The sequence below is a fragment of the Ananas comosus genome, linkage group 2 (assembly GCF_001540865.1).
Source record: "Ananas comosus cultivar F153 linkage group 2, ASM154086v1, whole genome shotgun sequence".
NCBI lineage: Eukaryota > Viridiplantae > Streptophyta > Magnoliopsida > Poales > Bromeliaceae > Ananas > Ananas comosus.
The window spans coordinates 971,661-995,932 of NC_033622.1; the positions used below are offsets into that span (position 1 = coordinate 971,661).

At 36.2% G+C, this 24,272-nt stretch overlaps 2 protein-coding genes across 4 annotated transcripts; one reads left to right on the forward strand and one right to left on the reverse strand.

Moving 5' to 3' along the window:
• Positions 2,458 to 10,768, reverse strand: LOC109706469 (pentatricopeptide repeat-containing protein At5g10690). 3 transcript variants are annotated; one of them, XM_020227295.1, is made up of 12 exons: positions 10,472 to 10,768; positions 10,221 to 10,403; positions 9,973 to 10,105; positions 9,067 to 9,161; positions 8,763 to 8,924; positions 8,589 to 8,657; positions 7,758 to 7,875; positions 6,664 to 6,896; positions 5,754 to 5,831; positions 5,249 to 5,317; positions 4,992 to 5,168; positions 2,458 to 3,598 (listed from the first exon to the last, which is right to left on the reverse strand). In XM_020227295.1, exons 1-12 carry the CDS (start codon positions 10,703 to 10,705, stop codon positions 3,317 to 3,319), a joined length of 1,833 nt encoding a protein of 610 aa, XP_020082884.1. In that variant the 5' UTR covers positions 10,706 to 10,768; the 3' UTR covers positions 2,458 to 3,316. The 3 variants fall into 3 exon arrangements, with proteins under 3 accessions (XP_020082884.1, XP_020082883.1, XP_020082882.1); XM_020227294.1 differs by having other exon boundaries at positions 2,458 to 3,595; positions 7,743 to 7,875; XM_020227293.1 differs by having other exon boundaries at positions 7,743 to 7,875.
• Positions 11,627 to 22,737, forward strand: LOC109704166 (RAB6A-GEF complex partner protein 1-like). The gene is made up of 23 exons (XM_020224912.1): positions 11,627 to 11,951; positions 12,043 to 12,150; positions 13,409 to 13,557; positions 13,645 to 13,726; positions 13,854 to 14,239; positions 15,133 to 15,565; positions 15,647 to 15,870; positions 15,973 to 16,168; positions 16,306 to 16,421; positions 16,500 to 16,674; positions 16,830 to 16,883; positions 17,560 to 17,736; positions 18,563 to 18,675; positions 19,627 to 19,791; positions 20,376 to 20,433; positions 20,753 to 20,812; positions 20,901 to 20,942; positions 21,037 to 21,146; positions 21,244 to 21,379; positions 21,474 to 21,551; positions 21,720 to 21,836; positions 22,022 to 22,084; positions 22,172 to 22,737. The coding sequence occupies exons 1-23, from the start codon at positions 11,787 to 11,789 to the stop codon at positions 22,271 to 22,273; spliced, it is 3,309 nt and encodes a 1,102-aa protein (XP_020080501.1). The 5' UTR covers positions 11,627 to 11,786; the 3' UTR covers positions 22,274 to 22,737.

The window sequence follows — 24,272 nt, forward strand, 5'->3', positions numbered from 1 at the left end:
ACCCGTGTTTTCAGATACTTCTCAAGCTTAGCGTCTGGAGTACCAGCTTTAGGTCACCAAACACGAGACTGTACTATTAACAATATCAGCCTACTGATTACGATGAACATGAAGATATATATATATATATATCTTTCTCTCTCTCTCTCTCAACTCGACCTTACGATAGCCATCGTTTGCTCGAGGCAACGGTGGGTAAACAAAAGCTACTATTTCGGGGGTTTAGCTGCTAGCTGTGGTAACTTGTACTAGATATGGTGAACTTTATAGATTTTTGGTTTAAAGTTTGAAAAAATTGTAGTAGGTGGATTAGTAGTTTCAACTACATTTTTACTTATTAAAATTTTTATTTATACTGCAATTTTTCGCTACTATTTTTATAGGTTTAGTTAACCTAACTCTCATATCTTTTAAGAAGATTTGATCAAATCTTGTTATTAGATTGGNATATATATATATATATATATATATATATATCTTACAACCTAGGCCCGCAGTGGCCAAAATTTACTCACTTGTCTTAACAACTTTTTTAAAATATTAAAAGCTCAAAAAGTTTTTAGTTAAAACTCTTTTAGATTCGAGTATAAGATACAAGTACAACTTTTAGAAAGAGAGATAGGAAGCATGCTATTCGCTTCGTTTATTTCATTTAGAATAAGCAAGAATTAATCTTATTTTGTGTTTGATAAGAATTAGATGATTTTGAGGAATAAGAAAAATTATATTTGGATGATTAGATTAAAGCATAAGGAATAAAAATAATTAAAATTATAAGATAAAATATTTTTACCTAAATAATAAGCAGAAAATTATAAATAAAATAATTTTTAATAAGTTAATTAGGACCATCGTATAAGACGATGCAGAAGCATCCTAATTAGTTAATTAATTATGAAAATAAGTTAATATTTTCATAGTTAATTAATTATTTAATCAGTTAAATATTTAGTTAATAAATTAATTGGGTAAGTAAAAATGTTAAATAATAAAAAAATTAGTTAATGGTTGGATACACATATTAAACAGTTAATTAGCTAATTATATAATTATTGTTAATAATAAATTAACTGTTCAACTAGTTAATTAAATATTTATTAATCAAGTGGTTAATCAGTTAGTTAGTTAATTAATAGGAAAATTAGATGGAGAAAAACAGTTCCACTACAAGGTGGAACTATTATTCTCTCATCTTTACAGATCATCCCGGAATTACTCGTTAAGAGTGAATATATAGCAGCTCTCACTGTTGTTTGGGAGAATAAAGAGAATAAGATCCCTTATTCCCTCTATATCTCTGATCCAAATAGGGCCTTAGATGATGCGATATAAAATGTACACTATAATTTGGTGTATAGAAAAAATACTATCTGCACATCCTATTGAAGGTATACATCTTGCACCCTTTGCATCTTACTGTTTAAAAAAATTATATTAGATTTTTAATTAAAAAAATAAGAGTGTTAGGAAAATCTATATTGTAGAGAGCTTATAAGATAAGATTTACATCTATATTATAGATGCATAGCTAACACCACTCTTTTCTAATTCATTTGCATTCTGAATATATTAACACTTTTGTTTGAGCCACGTATATGGTGCACATTTGGTCCCGCTATGCATGTGAGCATGAATGTTAAAACTATTCTTGTTAAATTTCTTATCAGACTTGTCCTTTCATAGCCCGTGTATGTGGTGCACATTTGGTCCCGCTATGCATGTGAGCATGAATGTTAAAACTATTCTTGTTAAATTTTCTTATCAGACTTGTCCTTTCAAAGCCCGTCTAGCCTTATCGTAAGATGTAATATTAACTAGCGCTATTAGAAAAACTCTTTTGGAAGTCCCAATATATATAGTTTTAAATGATAAAAATAGTAGAAGCTTCAAACCAGAAGTTTCAAATTTGAGGCTTTAAAATGAAAACTTTTGTTGTTGGTTTCTTACTGCAACAGAAGCTCCAATCTTTGTTGTTTGCCAAACTATTTATTATAAAAGATGGCTGTAGTTAAAAATATAAGCAATTGCAGAATTAAACCCCACGGCATTGTTCATTTTGACAAACCAGAAAGCAACAAAAAAAATTAGGTTATCCCCACAAATTTGTGTATCCCCACAGAAAAATTAGGGTATCCCCGCAGAAAAATTAGGGTATCCCCACACTAGCCTAATTTTTTTGTGGGCCAAGCAAATATTCCTTGTACTCCTGTCCAAAATAGCAATGCCAGAAGGCCCCCAACAGTATTGCAGCTACACTACATCATCTATCATCTGTATCCAATATCACATCTATTCTTTTGAAAGAAAGAAGTACAAAAAAATATTTTTTAAAAAAATCATTGATGGAATAAATGAACCCTAAATGAGTAATTTAATTGTTTAGAGACACTACATTATCCTATGTGACCTCACAGTTTAGACTGTTTTCCTTGCGAGAACAAACAAGCACAAAAGCAGTGGTCCTAAAATATAAACTTTTTGACTTGAAAACAAAACAAGCATAAAAGCAGTGGGCCAGACTCCAATTACACTCCATGTCTGAGTAGAGCAATGCTACTTGCATTCCCAAACTATAAATCTTACATCCTACCATCCAAAAATCACTTTTTTCATCCTATAAATCTTACATCCTTGGACAAATAGTTTTTTCCTTAAATAAATACTACACAAGTAAATTGCACTACTAGTCCCCGAACTTTGAGTCAAGTTTCATTTCGATCCTGAAATTCGTTCGAGATACTACGCTTTCCATAAAGTTTTAATTTAGTCCCTAATATTTTGGTCCTCATCTTAAAGTGAAATAAATAGTTGTATACACCAAAATTCATTTACACATTCATAAACCATAAAGTTCTCGATTTCTTACCAATCTCACACTTGCAATTCAATGGCCCAATATATATACTATAAACAATAGTAACTCGATGAATAGTAAGGTTGAAATGTGAGATTACAGAAAGAGTCCACAAATGTTTGATTTATCAATGTGCAGATTCACTAGATATAAGCAATTTGCCTGCTACTATTGTGTATGCACCAGGACTAGAGTGAAACCTTTTGAAGAGTTTATGGATTACTAATGTCAAACTTAAAAGTTCGACGACCGAAATGAAAGTTGGTAGAAAGTACAGGGACTGGTCGTGCAATTTACTCAAAACTAAACCATCTACATAGACAACTTCCAAACAACTGTAGTCTACACAAAAAAAAACCTATTATAAGTTACAACTCTGCAACACCCAGTCTTTCCTAAGATTCTGATATAAAATATAGTGTAACCCTGTTGAAGATAAGATGTACTTCCACTTACCAAAACTTACATGCTCCTGACTTTCTGCTGGTCGAATATCTTAGATACAATGGCGTCCTGCATTTCTGATGCCCCTATTGCAGATTTCAACAATCTTGCGAGAGAGAAAACCCCAAGAGGTCTCGAACTTGAGCTGTAGCTGCTTTCATATACATTGCTATTTCTAACTACAACTATAATCTCATACTTCTTCTCGAGGATTAGATCAATGACCCGCCCGACAGATGTCAAGGCAGTCACGCAAGGAGGAGGCCCCCTCATCACCGTCGAAAGAGGTGCATCCAACTGCTAGCAAAGTTGCAAGATATATCACCACATTGCATATAATGCGGGGAAGGCATAGTATCCGAATTATACATTTGACTCGATTCAAAAGTAATTGGAAAGAGTACTGCAATATTAAGTGCCAAGTAATTAGATGAGACATAACTATATGTCATCTTTGGAGAAGTTTAGTTGTCAATTAATTGTCAAATGGAGTCCGAAAATGTTTGATTCAGTTGGAGTAAGGGCCTTAAAATGAACCAAAATAAATGGACTGCAGAAAACACTAAAGCAGTTCTCTTTAAAAATTCTCTCTTTAATTTTTATTCCCCCACTTCGCTCGAGGCCCTGCTGCCTCATCCCTGTAGCCTAGGGATGCAAACGGATCCGGATTGGTGGAGCTCCCGCCCTGATCCGCCCCGATGGGGGCAGTAAATGAGAGAAAATAAATAGATTCGGGATAGAAAGCGGGGTAAATTTTATGATCCGAGACGGATTCGGGGCAGGAAACGGGAGAAATTTTGATCCTCCTCGAATCCGCCCCACTATTATCTGCCCGAATCTGCCCGGAAAAAAAAACTATTCCTAAAAAATAATGTATTTACAAAAAAATTTAAAATACAAATAAGTTTGTACTCTCATTTCTAATGTATTTGAAACTTTTGAATTTTGTTTTGAATTGTGATTGATATTTTTTATTTTTATAATTGATATTGTTAAATAATATATATAATATTATTAAAAATTATTATTTTATATTTTATAAAATATTAATAATATTATAATTTTATAAAAAATATTAGTTGGCGGGGCGGATTCGGGGCGCCGACGAGAGGCAGGTTACAAGGCGAGGCGGATTATGGGATGTATTTTTTAATCCGTCACGAATTTGGGGCGGGAGGCGGGACGGGATTTTGCTAGTCGGGGTAGGAGGCGGGGCGGGGCTCCCGCCCCCAGATCCGCCCCGTTTGCATCCCTACTGTAGCCTAGTGCATCTTTCTAATGAATGAAGCAGGTAGCATGCTACCTATTTCTCAAAGAAAAAAAAAAAACTGGGCTATGTCTAGATAAGGAACCTGCAAATTTTAAAAATGCTTCTTCTGATTGTCAACATGATCATATAGGAAATTTTAAAAATGCTTCTTCTGATTGTCAACATGATCATATAGGAACTAAGAATCCTGTGACCTCGATATGTGCATGGATTGTCTCAAATCCTCTTTTCTAAGATCTTAGGTTCTACAATTTATGATAAGGGACTACACCATAAAGACATACATACCTCTGTACAAAGCCAAGGGATTCACAAACACAAGCCACAAATTTGGGCATTTCAAGCCTACATGTTCTTAAAAATTGAAACATGATTACTGTAGCATTAAATACACAGAGGACCTCTATTGGGAGGAAATGGTACCTTTATGCAATCACAGCGGTGAACAATTCCGATGCAACTCCCCCAGTCATCAATAACTGGAACTGCTGGCTCCTTAAAGAAACGCATTACAACTTCGTTCAAACTCGAGCTAGCGGGCAACGGATTGGCTTTTTCAAAAGGTATCATATGCTTCTCAACCGGATCATTCACTAAAACCTATAAAAGGATAATGAGAAAAAATAAATTCCTGCTGGAAGTTGGAAAGGAAGTGAAAAGCAGAAGGCATTAAATGGAACCTGGGGAAGAACACAGGGTGTAAGGATAGAATTGGTGAATCCTGATAAAGCTTCAACCCTTACAGCAACCTGGCAGAAGTAATAATCATAATTTACTTTAAAATGTATCTCTTTTTATTTCTGCCAATAAAATGGTTACACCGAAAAGAGAGTAATATTAGGAACAGGCACCTATGTTTTGAGAATATTTACGAGTTGATGTTTTTTAGCCTATAAAGGTAAAAACAGCATAGGTTGCGCAATAACTCCTGAGAGTAAATCTACCAGCTTTCTAAGACATTTGATACTAACGGTAATTCATGAATAAGCATGAGGGGAAAACATGCAACAGACTCAGCAAATACTTGATAATAGATTAAAAGGAATAATAGCAACTTAAACTGTGATAAATCAGCAGCTGCATCAGAACCAATACTTGATAGAACTGACCAAACCACCGTCCCCCTTCCTCTTCCTAATAATTACTAGTTTATGTAGCTAAACATGATCAGTGTCAGTCACATACCATCCCTCCTCTACTTGTCCAAGTGAAAATTTCTCGCTTGTTGATGATATTTGAAAGCAGCTCTCTAGCAAGATCTACCTGTAAATGGCACCAAACATATTAAAACATAGTCCATATGCCAAAAGGAAAAAGGGAAATATGAGGCTGTTGAAAGCATCAACATGCCATTAGAGATCAACAAGAGCGTACAGGTGCCATACTGAAGAAAGCAGGATAATCCTATGAATAATGATACTACAAAATATGGAAGAACACTTAGCATTTATGTAAAGCCTGTCACTCACAATTTGCTTAGATTTCCCAATAATAAGAATAATGACTGAGTTGTGAATTGATTGTTTTGTATAAAAATGAGAAGAATATAATAAGCATCATCACATCATGTTAACATTTGGTCAAAAACTTCTTCACATCAGTAATACAAAAAAAGTGGTATAAGCAAACGAAATCAAGCCCATTTCTATTATTTAAATTGCATAAAACAAATAAAAATGGTGACTTGAAATGCTGAGGCATTCTCTGTTCTCAGTTTGTTCATGTTGATACGAAGTTGATGCCATAAAAGAAATAAAATTAAATAAAATTAAAAACATATTGTGTTACTTATCACCCCAAAAAAAAGAGAAAAAACTACAGCTGCATTGAACTGGTAATGCGATGAATAATTTCTTTTATTTTCGAATCTGTTATTCAGGTTCTGTGAGGATTTTTTTGATATCACTGTATGACATATTATAACTTCAAATGCTGCTGCTCTTTCCTTTCAATAAGGCCAAGATTATCAAAATAATCAGCAATATAAATTAGGGGTTGATATACATATGTAGTCAATGTGCTAAGATATGCAACCCCTTCAATGGAGAAGAAAAGGACTTGATATTGAATTACATAAGCTTAAAAAGATAATTACCTGGTTATCATTTATTGCTGCTTCCATAAGAAGCTCATCAGCTTCTGCCTGGGCTGAAAAGGGGATTGATCCTGATGAATCTGGCCACATGCGTAAATGCAGCCTTTTGACCATATCAAAATCTCCTATTATAGCAAAGGCTCGCATCATTGAAAGATAAAGATGAGGCTTCGGCCTCAAGTTGTTATTTCTGCCCGCTTGCTTAATTAACTCTCCAAAGATGCAAAGAGCACCTATCACAATTAAGAAAGGAGTGAAAGATAGATTTGGCATTATAGATAAAAAAGAGATCTCTATAGAGAGACCAAGATAACAATTATTAATTTATTACAGGAGTAATCTTAGTCACATTTGAAGGCACCCATATCCACATGTAGAACATTATCGTCACCCTAGTTGCCTATTAAGAGCTTCTCTGATACTTAATAAATGGCTGTTAGCATTTAACTGAAGCAAAGAAAATGAAAGAACAATTGATTGGTCAAAGAATAACTCAAACAAAAATATTGCTTCTTTCCAGAAGAAAAACTTTGAGAAAGATAAGTTACTGCAAATGCCTAAAATATTCAATGACCATTTAAACTCAACCAGGTTGAGACACTCGAAATTTTTTTTTTAAGTGGTTAGGGAGTAAATAGTGATTCCCTACAATCTATATAACTCAATGAAAAGGCAATAAATAAAAAGTTGCCAAATCTGTATGTCACGCAAGATATTATTGAGTAGAATAAGAAATGAAGTTCTTAGTGAGATTGGAAACGTAGTACACCAAAGAGACATTTACATTTTAAGTACATTTATAATGGTGAATTAGGTGATTCTTACATCAAACTGGTGCGCTCACCAAGCAAACAGTTCCTCGTCGTGCATGAATAGCAGGTCACAAGTGGCACTCAATTAATGGAACTTGATGTCTAGGGATAAGGTTTATTTAATATCTTCAACAAAGAATATCTACAATTTTCAACACTTATTAAAAATGAAAAGTTTCAGTGAGCCCAACAAGTTCACACATACATGTAAATCAATAACATGATAAGATAGATGACTTTGAATTATAAAGACGGTGCATAAATTACACTTGATTGACCCACAAGCCAACAAGGCATCGATCATTGCAGTGTATGCCGTTCTATCAATAGTAAGAAGTGAAGATTTCATCTCCACCACAATCTTCACAACTGAAAGCAGGTCTTTGCCATTCCCTAAACCCTACACCACATTCAATACATTATTTAACTTGGATAGCGTTAAACACCATTAGCATATATATTCAGTATAGCCAAGTAATGAAGTAAAGGAGCATAATGACAAATTTTTGAAACATAATATTTAGGAACACTTGTTTAACCATTAATTGATTTAAATGCAACAAATGTAGTTTGATCAAAATAATTCATCCTCATGATTCATCAATACAAGGTGGACTCGCTGCCAGACTGACAAGTCACATGCTTAGTAGCACCTTCTTATTATTCTCCTATACTCGTATAAATTACAACAGAAAAAAAAAGTTCATAAATTATTTTTAGCTTACAGCATGAGGACAACTAGAACAAATATTGTATTAAGATGATGAACGTGATTTGCCAAAGAATCATGAAAGCATGAACAGTTTGATTTGTTACACGACATATCCCGACATTCTTAGATAGTAGGCATGATCTAGTAACCCAATATAATTATGTTATGCTAGGAAGTAGAAAGCTTATCCTAAGCCAGCAGTGAGAGTAAGAAGTAAAATTTGCAGTCCTAGATATGTTTGAGGAAGAGGATTTACGAAAAGCTAACTTTTGTCCGTAAATGCACTGCTTCAAATAATAAGAGAAAATGAATCAAACTAAAGTTTGATAACTTGAAGTAGGATGCTAACTGAAGAGCAGGAAAAAAATGTGAAAACTGCACCCAGCCATCATAGAAAGTACCTTAAGCAAAGTTGTGTAAGTAACAGCATCTGGAAGGAGCTCATAGCTATTATACTTCCTAGCTTCTTCCTGCAACATAGCATGAGTAAATTTTCATCAAACCACAGCATATATTGTAAGTAAGAAAACCAACATTGTAGCTAAAAACTGGCCTTTTAAATATTTGCTTGACACCTTCATTTCTGCAAGTAACTGAATAGCCTTATCAATTTCTCCAGATCTTACACATGCCGAAACAAGAGTATTATAGGTCAATATATCAGGCTTCAATCCTTGACGTAGTATCTCATCTCTAACAGTTAAAGCACCCAGGGGGAAATTGGTGTTTATATATCCCTGTATGGGAATGGAGAATCATAACAAATGGTATAAAATTACAAACCTTGACAGTTCAAATGATCTAAATGCATGTTATATTGGTTTAACTATTGAACAGTATAGGAATAAAGATCAGCATAACAGAGAGTCAATAGGCTACCTTCATCAGTAAGTTGTAAAGTAAGACGGGGTTACCCTCTTGATGAAGTACATGACGGCAACGCGCAACAAGAGCATTTGCACGACGCATATCTCCTGCAGGAAAACAGGTGTGAGCAAGCAGCTTTGAAGCCTCTTTTTTGTAAGGTCAAGCAATCAATAAATATGGCACAAATGCTTTGTGAGTTACTAAAGAGAAAAAGTAATCATGATTATACAAGCTAAGGATGGTTTGCTTAATAACCATTGCATGTAATAAGTAATCAACACCCGTAATAGTGGTTTCTCAGTATCTTTGATACTTTGATAATACAATGTACACACGTTTGTTATGCATATTGAAGCACAATTTGTCTATCTGGAGTTCGAATTTGCTCTTCGAATAAAAGATGGATTTAAAGAAATAAAAAGATTTATAAGTATGGATGACTCAAGAAATGTCAAGTTATGTTTTAGCTATTTTTCTAATCTAAGTTGAACTTTGTTAATCTCTCTCCTTTCCGCTTTCTATTCTGTAGCCCATATTATGTGCCTTGCCACACTTCCTCAGTGAAAAACATGGAATAACACTCAAAAGTTTGTGGCTCAAATCCAGACATCGCCAACATTTTTTATAAACAAAAATCAGCAATCTTCTTATGTACATCAAACATCTTCGCATGAGATTATGTCCGTAGTTTTCAGTATTTCTTCATCTCAACATGGTATGCATTTCGTATGATGACAAAGTGCATTAATATGATTAGCAACCTTAAAAGGTTATATGGAATATAATTGTGCAAAGAAAGGAAACCAAACATTCCAAGGCAATCAAAGAAAAGAATCTCTATTAAATCTGTTGCAAAATAACAAACATACTTCCAAGAATGCCATGATAGTAATCTAGCAAGAAATAGATCAAACAAACCTGCTTCAAGAATAGCATTTAACAGACCATAGATGACTTGAGGTGATAATCGCGGATTCCTGGCAGCAGTCCCTAGATCAACAGATTCAAGAATGTGGAATGCTTCGTCAACCCTCCGGGCCTTGCCTAAACCCTTCACAAAATCAATTTTAGGTATGAAAGCCGCACACGCCATAGAACACATGCATCCCCAAAGACCGTAATTTGATCTAAGTTAACTAATGAAGGAAATGAAGGGAAGAGAATACCTTCAACAAGATCCCAAAAGAGACGCTATCGACTCCGCCATTCGCCCTCTTCGACATCTCGTCGAAGATCCTGATAGCGGAATCCACATCTCCGCAGTGGACGCAGGCCTCCATGACTGCATTCATCACGATCGTGTTCATCTCCCCATATCTCTCCTTCGCGACCTCCACTTCCTCAAATATCTACGAGTAAACCCCAAAAGATTTATATCACAAGCAAAGCCGAGGAAAAGATCAACTCGATCTCAAACCTGATCCAGTTGCCTCCGCCGCGTGAGATCGACGATTCGAGAGGTGAGGCGACGGAGATTGGGAGCGGAGTGGGGTTTTGAGGGAGTCGAGAGGGCTCTCCGCACGCGGCGAGCGGAGGAAGGGGCTGGGGACGAGGAGGAGCGAGGAGGAAGGGAGAGGAATGGGGGATTGGGGGAAACTAGGGTTTCTTGGAGAGGAGGGGAGAGGGAGTGGAACCTTAATAGCCGCGGCATCGCTTCTTCGGGGCTTCGATAATGCGGATTCTTTCTACACAATGCATGGAGAAGAAGGAGACGTATAAACGGATAAGGAAGGTTGGGGGAGTCGCCGACCGTTGATTTTTTTTGGCGGCGTCGGGTCGTAGGGATATTTGGGTTAATTTTTAAAATTATTTTTTAATCTTGAACAAATAATTAATTTTTTTTTAAATAAATGCTACCTGTTCACCCAGGTGCGTGTGTAAAACTAATATTTTTGTCGCTCTAAATTTTATAAATATCTAATAAATTATAATAGTTAAAAAGTCAATCGGACTAAAAATAAATAAATATTTGGATAGTGGATGTAAAATAACTACACAGAAAAAGTACTATTTGCGAAATATATAAATATTTTATTCTCACAAAGTTGAGAAAAAAAAAATATAAACAAAAGGTTTACAGTTCAGCTTTAGTTAAAATTTTTGCTAGTTTTGTTGCCATGTAAAACTATTCAAAGAATATTTTATTGCAAGAAATATACTCATTTTAAAAAATTCCATTCAAAAAATATTTTTGCAAGAATTTTAGTTACACTAAGCATGCTTTTATTTTGTTGCCTTTTTGGGATAATTTTAGATCAATAGGTCGAGATTAATGCAAGTTGACTAAGTGAATGTGTCTCGTAAAAATGCATTTATGCGGACATAATAATACTAATCATAAAATAACAAAATGCTGTATTTATCATTTTGTCGTTTAAAAATTAAAAAAAATAATTTTTTGGCAATTTTGTTCATAGGTGAATCTTTACAAAAACTTAAAACAAAGATTTCTACCATTTTAAATACCTTGCAAATAGTCTATAGTACAGGGCGTTATTTGCAATTTTCCGCATCGGGCTCGTTCACTCAAACAGGAAACAGCAATAAAAGGGCCACATCGCTCTCACGCCTCCTCCCCCGGTTCAGTAGCGGTTCGATCCCCGCGACTCCGAATCACATCGGAGATCAAAACCATCTCCTCCTCCTCCCCTCCCAGATCTACTCCCTTCTTCTTCCTCCTCCTCGTCCTCGTCCTCCCCCAAAAATCGAGATCGAGATTGAGATCGACGAAGATGTACATGGCCTACGGGTGGCCGCAGGTGATCCCCCTCGATCCCGGCCTCTGCGCCCCCGCCGCCGCCTCAGCCGCCGCCGACCGGGTCGTCTTCTTGAAGGCCACCAACCGCCTCCTCCTCGTCGTCGCCCCCACGCGCCTCGAGCTATGGAGCGCCTCCCAGGTTGCTCTCCCCCCCCCCCTCCATTTTCCCCCTCTTTGTCCCCTTCTTTGATGCGATTTTGATCTCGAGATCTCTTGGATTGGAGGCGCAGCATAAGGTTCGGTTGGGGAAATACGCGAGGGACGCGGACTCGGTGCAGCGGGAGGGCGAGAACTCGCAGGCCGTGTGGAGCGCCGACACCAAGACGATCGCCGTTCTCGTGAGTGACTCGAGGGTTTGATTCTTTCCGTGTCGTTTCTTGGATCTTTGATGTAGTAGTAGTGTTATGAGTTAGTTTTTTTGGTTCATAATTTGGATCTTTGATGTAATTGCAATTCGGCATTAAATCAAGTTTAGTGAATCAAGAAACATTATAATTTGCAATTGTATAGCTTCCTAGCAGAAAGTGCTGAACTCGTCATTCCTAGAAAGAGCCAAATGTAGCCACAGCAAGGCGGCTAATCTCCTAGGCGTTGTTGTTGTGGTTGACAGTGGACTAATGAATCTACTTTCGAGAAAACTGATGACTGCAGAATTGTAATTAGGAGAATCCAAACGCCCCCTAGTCATCTGGAACCTTTACTTCTTGTCGAGTCTTTTGTATATATGCAGCTAATATTGTCATTTCTCCATTATATCATATTGACCTCTTCCACTGTTCTGTTATATGTCATATTGTGTGAACGTATCCTCTGTTGCATGCATGTCATAGAATTATTGTCACTCTTCATATCCTATAACTTCTCGAAATGAGATAGGAATAAAATCTGTCTCGTAGCTTACAGTCCATTGTCTAAGCAAACAGAAAGGGAATGCCAGTAGCATCCTACAGTGTGACCTCATAACTTTGTTCACATCCCGTTGCTACTGTTCGTTCCAACTTTCTAGAATAGATGTATAATATCAGCAATATTGTACTTACGATCATTTCAAAACATAGTTATGCACTTCAACTTGAAATGAGAAACCACATTGTTCCCTATAAAGCTGTCTGTTTGTTTAAGGCAGTTTTTGTTTGTCAATGCCTTAGGCTTCACTATCAGGCTTTTCTTCTGATTTGATGACTTTGGCGAGGATTTTACGAAAGGAAATTGCAAGCATGGGAGGTCAAAATTCTTTGTATTTGGCCAGATACTCGTATAGAATGTGTCTCTAAAGAAAAAAGAACTGAAATTTCAAACCCTATGAGTACCTCAGAATAGAAAAATATCCATGATATTTTTCTAGTGCATCGAAATTCATAACGTCCTATTCATTTTACTGCGAAATATTGCATATTATACCTTTTTCTTTATTTGAAACTATTGGAAATGGTTGGATGCTTTAATTCAAAAGGTGCAGCCCAATATTTTGATCAATTTAATCTAATCTTCTGTTGTAAAACATATTTGTATCTTCCTAGAAGAATTCTGAACCAGTTATGCCCCTTCTCATTTAATTATGCAGTCTAGTTTCTTAGTTTGTTTCTTCTGCTGCAGACTTCTTCATCTTATCTCCATATATACAAGGTCCATATCTCTGGAAAGAGACTGATTATAGGAGGCAAGCAACTTCCTGGGCTCTTTCTCACTAATATTTCCCTAGTTATAATTGAGAAGGCGCCCTTTTCCGAGGAAAACTTTGTAACGTATGACTTTTCTCTTACTTTCCTATGTCATCATATCAGATAGTTAAAATGCTAACCTGTTTACTACTTTTCCTGTTTATTCGTCAGGAGCAACTTTGTGTGTGACAGCAAAAACATGCTTATAGGACTTTCTAATGGGAAGCTACAGCTTCTGTCCTGGAACGGGGAGGTATATTTAGAAACATTTGTCAACTCTCTTAATTGTGATACTTCAAAATAGTGCAGCAGCTTTTCCTGCTTCTCGAGCTATACATTTAAGACAGTAAATGATTTTCCAATTTTGTTTATATTTCCAGTTCTCTGGCAGCTTCGATCTTTGTTGTGACACGAGTGCCTCTGAGAATGTGAATCCATTGCAGCATTCTTCAGCACCTGAGACTTCTAATCATTGCTGCCCACATAGTTCTGCAGTCATCCAACTCGAGTTATCAATGCAATTGAGGTTGCTGGTGGTTTTGTATTCTGGCTGTCAGATTGCATTGTGCTCGATTAGCAAAAAGGGTCTAAAGCAAACAAATAGTATTAAAGTTGAAAGATTCTTAAACACAGATGATGCTATGTGTGCTTCTATAGCTTCAGATCAGCAGATTCTTGCTGTTGGTTGTAGCAGAGGTGTCATTGAACTGTATGACCTTGCTGAAAATGTGCGGCATCTTCGGACAATATCTTTGTATGATTGGGGGTAAGTCTTAAATGGCTGGTTGGATTTTGAGCTGCTATTATTATAGCCTAATTTATACTTAGTAGATTAAACCTTGCAGTCTAAAGGCTTAAAACAGGCAAGATTTATGGTTCTAACTTGGAGTTGAAATTAATGCTGCCTTTGTGCTGAAGTCAGTTATAATGGCTGAAGAACAGTAGTGTGAAGGACATTATTTTTATTATTATCATGAGAGTTTTTAGCCTGGTATCATCGGTCATGCTAAAATGCGCAGCAGTTAGGACTTAGGATCATGGTATAAATGTATCATTTCTGTTTCTAGGTTTTGCAGATTCACTACAAAGTTGTGATTGCTAGATGGATGTACTAGTTTTATTTTTTAATTATTTTTTTAAGCAAATTTTTTCTTCAGAACTGTTGACTTTTTAACTGATAACCACTAACCTCATGCAATATGTGAATAGACAACCTGTTACTTTTCTGTTATTGTTTCCTGTCTCTATGAGTATTTCATATATGGGGAAGAATGTGGGGGGGCAGTTTGATAAATCAGTCTTGTTATTATTCTGGTAAACAGCACAGGTTAGTTTCAGTGTTTCACAAATGAATCTGGCTTTAAGGTGTAAATAAAATATGGACTATGGAACTTGTGGAAAATTTGAAGTTACTTTTATATGAGATGGCATTCGTATTACACTCTTGGGGTAAATCATCTGATCTTATTCTAAGTTTTATTAAGTGATAACAAGCAATACTGATAATATCCTATTCTAAATGTGAACTTTCTATCGTCTGCCACTTTTCCTTCTATTGGCCCTCAAATGTCTGGAAAAAAAATTTATGATAGTTATCATTTCTTACTAATGTTGTACTGTACTAACTTTTATATGATTGCCTACTATTAAATCTTATAGGTACTCCATGGAAGATACTGGACCTGTTACCTGTATTTCTTGGACACCTGACAATTGTGCTTTTGCTGTTGGTTGGAAATTTAGAGGACTTGCTGTTTGGTCTGCATCAGGATGCCGTTTAATGTGCACAATACGTCAAATTGGAATGAGTTCTGCTTCATCCCCAGTGGTGAGACCTAATTCAGATTTGAAATTTGAGCCTCTTATGAGTGGAACCTCACTGGTGCAATGGGATGAATATGGGTATAAGCTGTTTGCTGTTGAAGAAGGCTCATCAGAGAGGATTATTGCCTTCTCATTTGGCAAATGCTGTCTTAACAGAGGTCTTTCAGGAACAACATATGCTCGGCAAATTATTTATGGTGATGACAGGGTTCTCTTAGTGCAGCCTGATGATACAGATGAACTCAAGATGTTGCATCTCAATCTTCCGGTTAGGTTTTCTACTTCAAAACATTGCTTTAATGCTAAATTCATTATCTCCTTTACTGATATGGTGGCTTTGTGGAAGCAGGTCTCATATATTTCGCAAAATTGGCCAGTTTTACATGTAGTGGCTAGTAAAGATGGTATGTATTTAGCAGTCGCAGGTCTTCATGGGCTCATCCTCTATGACTTGCGCTCCAAGAGATGGCGTGTATTTGGAGATGTTACTCAAGAACAGAAAATTGAGTGCAAAGGGTTGTTGTGGCTAGGAAAAATTATTGTTGTGTGCAACTACATCAATTCTTCAGACACGTGAGAATATTTCATTCTGTTTTTCACACCTACTTATCTCTTGGCATTACAAGTTCTACATTATATGCTTTGCGATTAAAGGAGTTAAGTAATGCCTTGTAGGTATGAGTTATTATTTTTTCCAAGATATCATCTTGATCATAGCTCCCTACTTCTTCGCAAGACACTACTTGGGAAACCTATGGTCATGGATGTCTTCCAAGATTATATACTTGTTGCTTATCGTCCATTTGATACTCATATATTTCATGTGAAAATTTCGGGCGAATTATCACCTTCAACTACTCCCATTTTACAGGTAAATGTTAAGGTTCTGTGCTTAGTTCTTTTTCCTCTAATTGGATTAACAATCTGATCAAGATACTGCTTTTCCACTGAGTTATCCTTAGCAAGGAATTTGTTTTATATATTTGTGAAAAATTAAATGAAAAACAGCTTTCTACAGTACGAGAGCTTTCAATTATGAGTGCAAAGAGCCCTCCTGCATCAATGCGTTTCATTCCAAATCTGGTACCTGAAGGGACTATGAAGATAGTTCAGCAGCCATCTAGGTAAATATTTTTTTTTGCCAAGAATATGCAATGTAATGTGTGGATCATTATGACTTATGAGTTTGTGTAAACTGCCAGATGCTTGATATTAAGGACAAATGGGGAGCTTTCAGTGCTTGACTTGGATGATGGACATGAACAAGTACTTACTAACTCAGTCGAGCTATTCTGGGTTACGTGTGGGCACTCAGAGGAGAAGGCAAATCTTATTGAGGAAGTTTCCTGGCTAGACTATGGTTACCGTGGAATGCAGGTTAGCAAGTGCATTATTCTACATTTCGTCAATTTTAGTACACTCTTGTCATATGTAATATGCCATCTGTATAATTCTTATTTATGATTATGAAGACAGATGTTGCACCTATTTACTTTCTAATCTAATTTTTAAATGGAAGCTGATCATTGCAGGTCTGGTATCCATCCCATGGAGTTGATCCTTTTAAACAAGAAGATTTCTTGCAGGTAATTTCATCTTGCTTGCAATCCACAGTTCCACACCATATTTGATCTTGTACAACATGCTCTTTTGTTCAAGTTATTTTTGTTCTATATAATCAAATCTAAATGCAGCACATTGTTAGATAGAGCTTCGCTTGTTAGCCTTCCAGACATTATTGGAGGTCAATATATTAACAATTATTTCCTTTGTGGTATTGCTCAGATGTGATAAAACTAAACAGATTTTGCAGTATCACTAGTGACACTAGTCTTGTCACTAGTGCACCCTCCTGACCACATCGGACATATTCTCTTTCTTAATTTTAAGAAAATGACTTCATAGTCATGGTTTGCATGATCTCCAGCTCCGTCCGTCTAGCCTTTAGCCACCTAAAGCATCCCCATGATATTTTTATTATTCTGAGTCTCTGACAAGCCCCTTAAGAATTAATTGAATCTTTTGCTAGTTAAGTTATAGAGTAACTTGAACCTAAAAGGTCCTGATTGCTAGAGTATACTTTACCAAGATTCTTTACTTGATTAATGCATCTTCTCTTTCTATTCATGCAAGTACTTTTGTGTTTAGCAGTTGTTCATTCAATTTCTAGATTTTCATTTAATTTCTATTTGCATTGTGAGAATCGAGTTATCAAGCCATTGGACTTTCAGATAACCAGAGCTTGTCGTTTTGACTTTATAGTTGGATCCAGAGCTGGAATTTGATCGTGAGGTTTATCCTCTGGGTCTTCTTCCCAATGTTGGGGTTGTTGTTGGTGTTTCTCAGAGAATGTCGTTTACAGCCACAGAATTTCCATGTTTTGAGCCCACTCCTCAAGCTCAAACTATATTGCATTGTTTATTGCGACATCTTCTTCAGGTACTGACAATTTATCAATTTGTATTTTCCTGCTAAGTTTTTTTTTTTTGTCTGGATCTGAAGTTCTGAATGGCCTGCAATGTGACTAATTTCAGTTAGTAGTTTATTGTTTATTTTATTTTATATTATTCTGTAACTTTTGTGAAAGAGATTGATGGCATTTAGTTAAAATTTTTCTTCGCAAAGTATTGATCCTTTTTTAGAAATGCTGATGTGTTCTGATCCAACAAGACGTATTGCCTCCCTACTCCCACCCTAATAGATACATGAGAGAATGCAGTGCATGTGGTGTAGGAAAGTATTTATAGTTTGATCTGTTGAACAAAATAGGGTTAATGGCTTTCTTTGCGGACTTGCTTTTAAGCCTGGTGCCAGCTGAGACCAAAGTTAGAAGTTCTTAAATTAGTTTAAAAAAACAAACAATATTGTGATACTGAAGGGACTTGTATATATAGAGCAACCAACCATCTAATGGAACTTTTGTGAGTTTGATGTACCTTTAAGTCATCTTGTACTATCATGTCTGTTCGACTGTAAAGCATTCTTGTTATCTTCCATGTCTAAAATTTGCTGGGGTAATTATAACTTGATTTTCTTCTTAAGATCGACAAGTATTTATATGAATTTATCGCATCTTGTCGTAGATTCTGATTGATCTCACAATATCATGATAAGCTCATTATTGACTTGTTCAGTTGCTCACTCTTGAATTTGATGATTTTTTTGTTTGGTATCTATAGGTTTAATATGATTTTTATATGAGATCCTTATTGTGCATCTCTGATTTTTTTTTCCCCCCCCTCTTGTGCTCCTTTCTTTTCATTAGAGGGACAAAAGGGAAGAAGCATTGCGGCTGGCATGCTTATCAGCAGAGAAACCTCACTTTTCGCATTGCTTAGAGTGGCTTTTATTCACTGTATTTGATGCTGAGATATCAAGGTATCCTATATCCAATCCACTATAGAGATTATTGATTGATCTGCTTTATGCAATTCAACTGGGAGTTAAATCTGTTATTCATATCTCTTATTGGTACCCTCATATAATGCTGCAGATAATACTCCTTAACACGCTAAAAATAACCACCTTCTCTTAAATGAAATGACAAGGAAAAATGTAAGTTCATCAGCATGAGGATCATAATGCTTTACCCTGCCATAATGTACTACAATGTTCTTCCATGAGTTGCTAGCTCCAACATTGCTCATCAAATAATATTTGTGGGGAACCTACTCTTCTTTTTATTTTTTTTTTCTTTTTCTTATTTCAGTTTTCCGATTCTATTGGTAACATACATTTCATATTTTATCTATGCTTCTTTAAGCGTGTCTTGAAAGTGTGTCAGACTTGTAGGGGAGGAAGTCATTCATCCATGTTGATTGTTGACATATATTTACTCGACTAAAAGCCACTTCGGTATAGAAGGGAGCTAAGATATTGGAACTTAATCTACTGTATATCACTTGGTGGAAGGTGTTAAATTTTGCATTTTATTTTGCAGTTTTCTAATTAAAGAACATACTCAAATCTCTTAGCCAAATGTCAAATGTAAAATAAAGATGTACTCCTCTTAACATGTCCGAGAAGAGAATTGGTAAATATTTCAGTTGTAAAGATCCTGTGAAGTTGAACTGAATTTATAATATTGCTTATTTCTCGTACTATCTTCATCATAGGCTAATCTCCTATCCTCTATATATCTTATTTTGAGTCTTGGAGTTCTTTTTTCCACTGTATAAGTCTGGCAGCTAACACGATTAAGTGCCTCTCAGCTGTAAGATTAATATTTCCCAAGCAATTAGCGGACTTGGTAATAATTTCATTGTCTCCTGTGCATTATGCTCCCTCACCCTGTCATAATTCTTGGTTTTGTTGAATTTCTGATGTCAGGCAAAGTGCAAGCAGAAATCAGCTCTCAAGTAATTCACTTCTAGAGAAGACATGCGATTTAATAAAAAAATTTCCTGAATATGTGGACGTGGTTGTTAGCGTTGCAAGGAAGACTGATGGCAGACACTGGGCAGATCTTTTCTCTGCTGCTGGAAGATCCACCGAGTATGTTGTACCTTACTATGATGAAAAAAATTGAGAATCAGTCATGTAGGGCTTATGGCCTCGCTTTAGCTGCACTCTGATCAATGTTAAAATATGCTGAGCAAGTTCGCGCTTTTACTGCTAGAAGACATTTTACATTATTCTTATGCAACAGCACTCTGTTTTACTCTCTTTGTGGTTTGTTCTCTCTTATTTCAGGAATTTAGAAATTCTGTGTGCACCTAAATCCTGAATTACTTTAAATAATCCTGTCAATTCAATGGCACCACTACTGCTCATTGTTAGTTACTCTGTTCGCTGCTATGACTCATGCATATGAACTTGTTTGTGGAATCCTGAGATTGTGACAAATTAGAGTGATGCTTGAGAATTATTGTCAAATGAATCTTCAAAAATTCAATCATATACAAAATGTTCTGCATGCTTACATATAATTAAAGCTCCAATTAATCTAACTATGAAAATCATTGTTTCTTGCCAGGTTTTGCATACTGTTTACTGTAGTCATGAAAATCAAATCACTATTGTTAAAGTCCTGTCCTATTCACCTTGTTATAGCAAATAATGGTAACTTTGCCATTTAGGTTGTTCGAAGAATGCTTCCAGCGAAGATGGTACAGGACAGCTGCTTGTTATATACTGGTATGCTTAGTATCTTCATGTAGATCTCATTTTTGTTGAAACCACAAAATGTTCTGCTCCTCTTCTTAGGAAGAGGTTAGTTCTTATATTGTGTTGTTTTTGGCTGTTTTATTTCTGGACGAACAATCTGGCGAGTACCTTCCTTTGAATTATCCAATTAGTACTTTATCATTAAATCCTGAACTTCTGTTATTCAAAAGCTTTCTGTGGTGTGCCAGTGATTTGTTAAATTTTGTATGTGATGCATATTAAATGGATTTTAAATTTGTATTGTTCGTCAAAAGTTGGGCAAAACTTGTGTTGATTGCTGGAAATACAGGTCATTGCAAAGCTTGAAGGCCCTGCAGTGAGTCAGTACTGTGCTCTCCGTTTATTACAGGTAATGAACCAAACTATTATATCTTACTAATCAATCCTATCTAACATTAGCATGTTCACTTATTTGAGTGGTATTTGCACACTTTCAGGCTGCTCTTGATGAATCATTATATGAGCTTGCCGGAGAATTGGTATGATACTCGTGTACTGTTCATGTTTAGGAATAGTTGGAGCTGATTCATTGTAGGTATTGATCTGGATAATCACTTACATTTGATCCTTTAGGTGCGGTTTTTGCTGAGGTCTGGGAGAGAGTATGAAAATGCTGCTATTGACTCTGATAGACTGTCTCCTAGATTTCTGGGTTATTTTCTTTTCCGTTCGCCGTACAGAAGGCAATCATCTGACTTGAAAGCTTTCTTTCTTGCATTTTAAAATGAACTTACAAGGATCCTGAATAATTGCCTTAACCGTAATTTATTCTTGGAACAGCACATCGAACAAAGAGCTCAGTCCGCATGTTGCTTCTGTTAAGAGCATCTTAGAGAACCATGCTGGCTACCTAATGTCTGTAAAAGAACTGTCCAAACTTGTTGCGTTTGTGAAAGGAACTCAATTTGATCTTGTGGTGAGATTCTCATTAGTTTTCTCTTCATATTCCCATTCCTTAATCAGAAAGTATGCTCATGGAAACTATGTTTATGATATTAAACTTAATTCAGGAATATCTTCAACGGGAAAGACTTGGCTCTGCTCGCCTGGACAATTTTGCATCTGGGCTTGAATTGATTGGGCAAAAGGTGTTTGTTTCTTGACTGTACTACATTTCGGTTCAAACGAAGGCTTTTTAGTCCTTGCTTAAATGAAATTACACAGTTTCTGTAACTGTATTTTCTCATTCACGCACCGCTATTCCGAAGCTCCTAACAAATTTTTATTTGCTGATGCACAATTGTCTTGGCTTTCAGCTTCAAATGGATACCCTCCAAAGCCGGCTAGATGCTGAATTCCTTCTAGCGCATATGTGCTCTGTTAAATTTAAGGAGTGGATTGTTGTTCTGGCTACTTTATTGCGGCGAGCAGAGGTATGGGTGCCTAGTTTTAATCAATGCAAAATGACTAGAACTAATTATAATTGAATCTAAGGTTGTGTTGCAATAAGTGCTTAAGCACATAGTCCAACATTTGTCATTGTCATGGGAGCAATATGTATAATGGACACCTACCCTTTCATATAGATGCACTTCTCACATTTTCTGAAACTGCTTAGGTTTTGGTTGATCTCTTTCGGCATGACTTGCGATTATGGAAGGCATACAGCATGACCCTTCAGGTCTCAAACCACTCGTAATCATCAACTTCTTTATAAAATTCTTTGCTTCTAAGCTCTTCTTAACATAAATTATCATCAACTTGGCAGTCACATCACGTGTTCAAGGACTACCTCGATCTTCTTAATGTCTTGGAAGAGAAGCTCTCTTCTGTTTCGGATCTCGACATACACGATGGACCCTTTCCCTAGGAGTGATATCGCTTGCTTTCATTAAATGATGTGTGGCCTGTTGATATCTTCCAAACTGATTGAGGTAAGTGCTTTAACAAAGGTAGATTCCGATGGCTCGTGTATCATCTATCTTTTTTGGAATATTCTTTTTTGTTTTTTTTAAGAATGTAAATAGCAGGGCTCAAGGGGTATTGTTTGTATCACTAAAGTAATTAAAAATATTTGGAGGAGCGAGTCACGAACAGCTTAGTTTGAGCGAGCCAATGAGCATTCATATAATCATGGTGTTTTTGTTCATCTATTGATCATACGATCGCACTACTACGGTTCCTTTATTACGTGTTTCTCTGTTTACACTTTTGGTCCTCAAACTATAAGGCCCGTGAACATTTTGGTTTTCAGATTTTAATTTGTTATAATTTCTGATTAGTACTTTGTATATTGTTGTAGTTAAGTCGTACAATTCAATTTAATTGACTAAATATTGATGTGTTGCTGACGTAGTGTTTTAATTATCATCGTATCATCAATCACAACATTGCTACGTTAGTGATAAGTTAGTGATAAATTAATATTTAGTTAACTAAATTAGATTAGGAGTTTTGATTGCAATAATTTAAAATTTTATACCAGAAATCATAATAAAGTTAGACGACGAAAATGTTAGGCGTATAATTTAGCCTTAAATTTAGTATTAACTGGCCCTTGTCATGCGAGCTGAGATTGGCAGTGATGTTTGAACTTCGAAATAATATGCCACTAACTGCTGCGGGAGGTGGTGATATTGCCGCAGGGGCAGAAGCATGATTGTTTTATAACTGCGTCCTATAATATGATTCCTGTAACATGATGCAGACCTGGCAAAATAGCGGGTAAGGTGGAACGGGAACGGGCTGTGTTGGCCTAACTATATTGTGTCGGCTTATACTGAGGTGGGCTGTGTGCCGGACCGGTGTCTCGGAATGATCCGCCGCTGGCGAGCGATGGGCCGTAACTTGTCGGGCCTGTCAACGGAGGCGCAGCTCGTGGCGGCATGTGGGCTGCCTGGCCCGTTTTGCCCCCTAATCCTGCCGTATGCTCAAATTCTTTTCAAGTAGTAAATTAACAAAAATCTAAAATTTTTCTTTGTATAGTGACACTTTATTGAAGAGAAAAGAAAAATGTAAACCAATTTCCCTCCCATTCACTCTCCTCAACAGATATTCGCGATTGCTGCTCTATACTGAATCTAAATGTCCTTCTCACAAGTTGTTTTAAGCTTCAAAGCTGCTGCCATCATCCCCCGGGCTCCACGCAACGCAGCGTCGGCGCCTGATATGGACGAGAGAGGTGTGGGTCTCTGAAAATTTTTTTTTTCTTTGTAACAGTTATATTATTCAGAATATTTCAAATCAATCGTATTGTGTTCATTGTGTCCAATTGGATTAAAAAGAGTCTAATCAAAAATAATATAATAATTCCATACTGAATTGGGGCTTTATATTTTTTTACTATTGATAGCGGAGATGGAACCAACGACGTCTTCTCCAGCGACGGTGATAGTGAAAATAACAACGATCCTTTCAGCCGCGGTGGAGGGGGAGATGGGAGCGAATTAGTGAGAGAGGGAGGGAGGATAAGGGAGAAAGAATTAATGAATTAATTGAAAATGAAAAATCTAGTGGAGAGAAAGTTTGGTAGTAAAAATGTTTAGATGTATTAATTAAATCTATTAATTAAAAGTTGATGAAGGAAATGGAAAGGATCAAATACCGGGGAGAATAAAGGATAATTTGTCATTGAAAGTTTGGTAATAGTAACGTTTAGATGTATTAATTAAATATATTAATTAAAAAATTGATAAAAAAATAAACATAATCAAATTGTGATAAGGGTGAAGTGCAATTTGCTGTGTGGTAAAAAATTATGGAAAATTTATATAAGTTAATAGGCGGAGAGAAAAAAAGAAAATTATAAATATGAGGTGGTCCCGATGCTGACGACACCGGGACACGTGCCATCGTATCCACCTCGGACG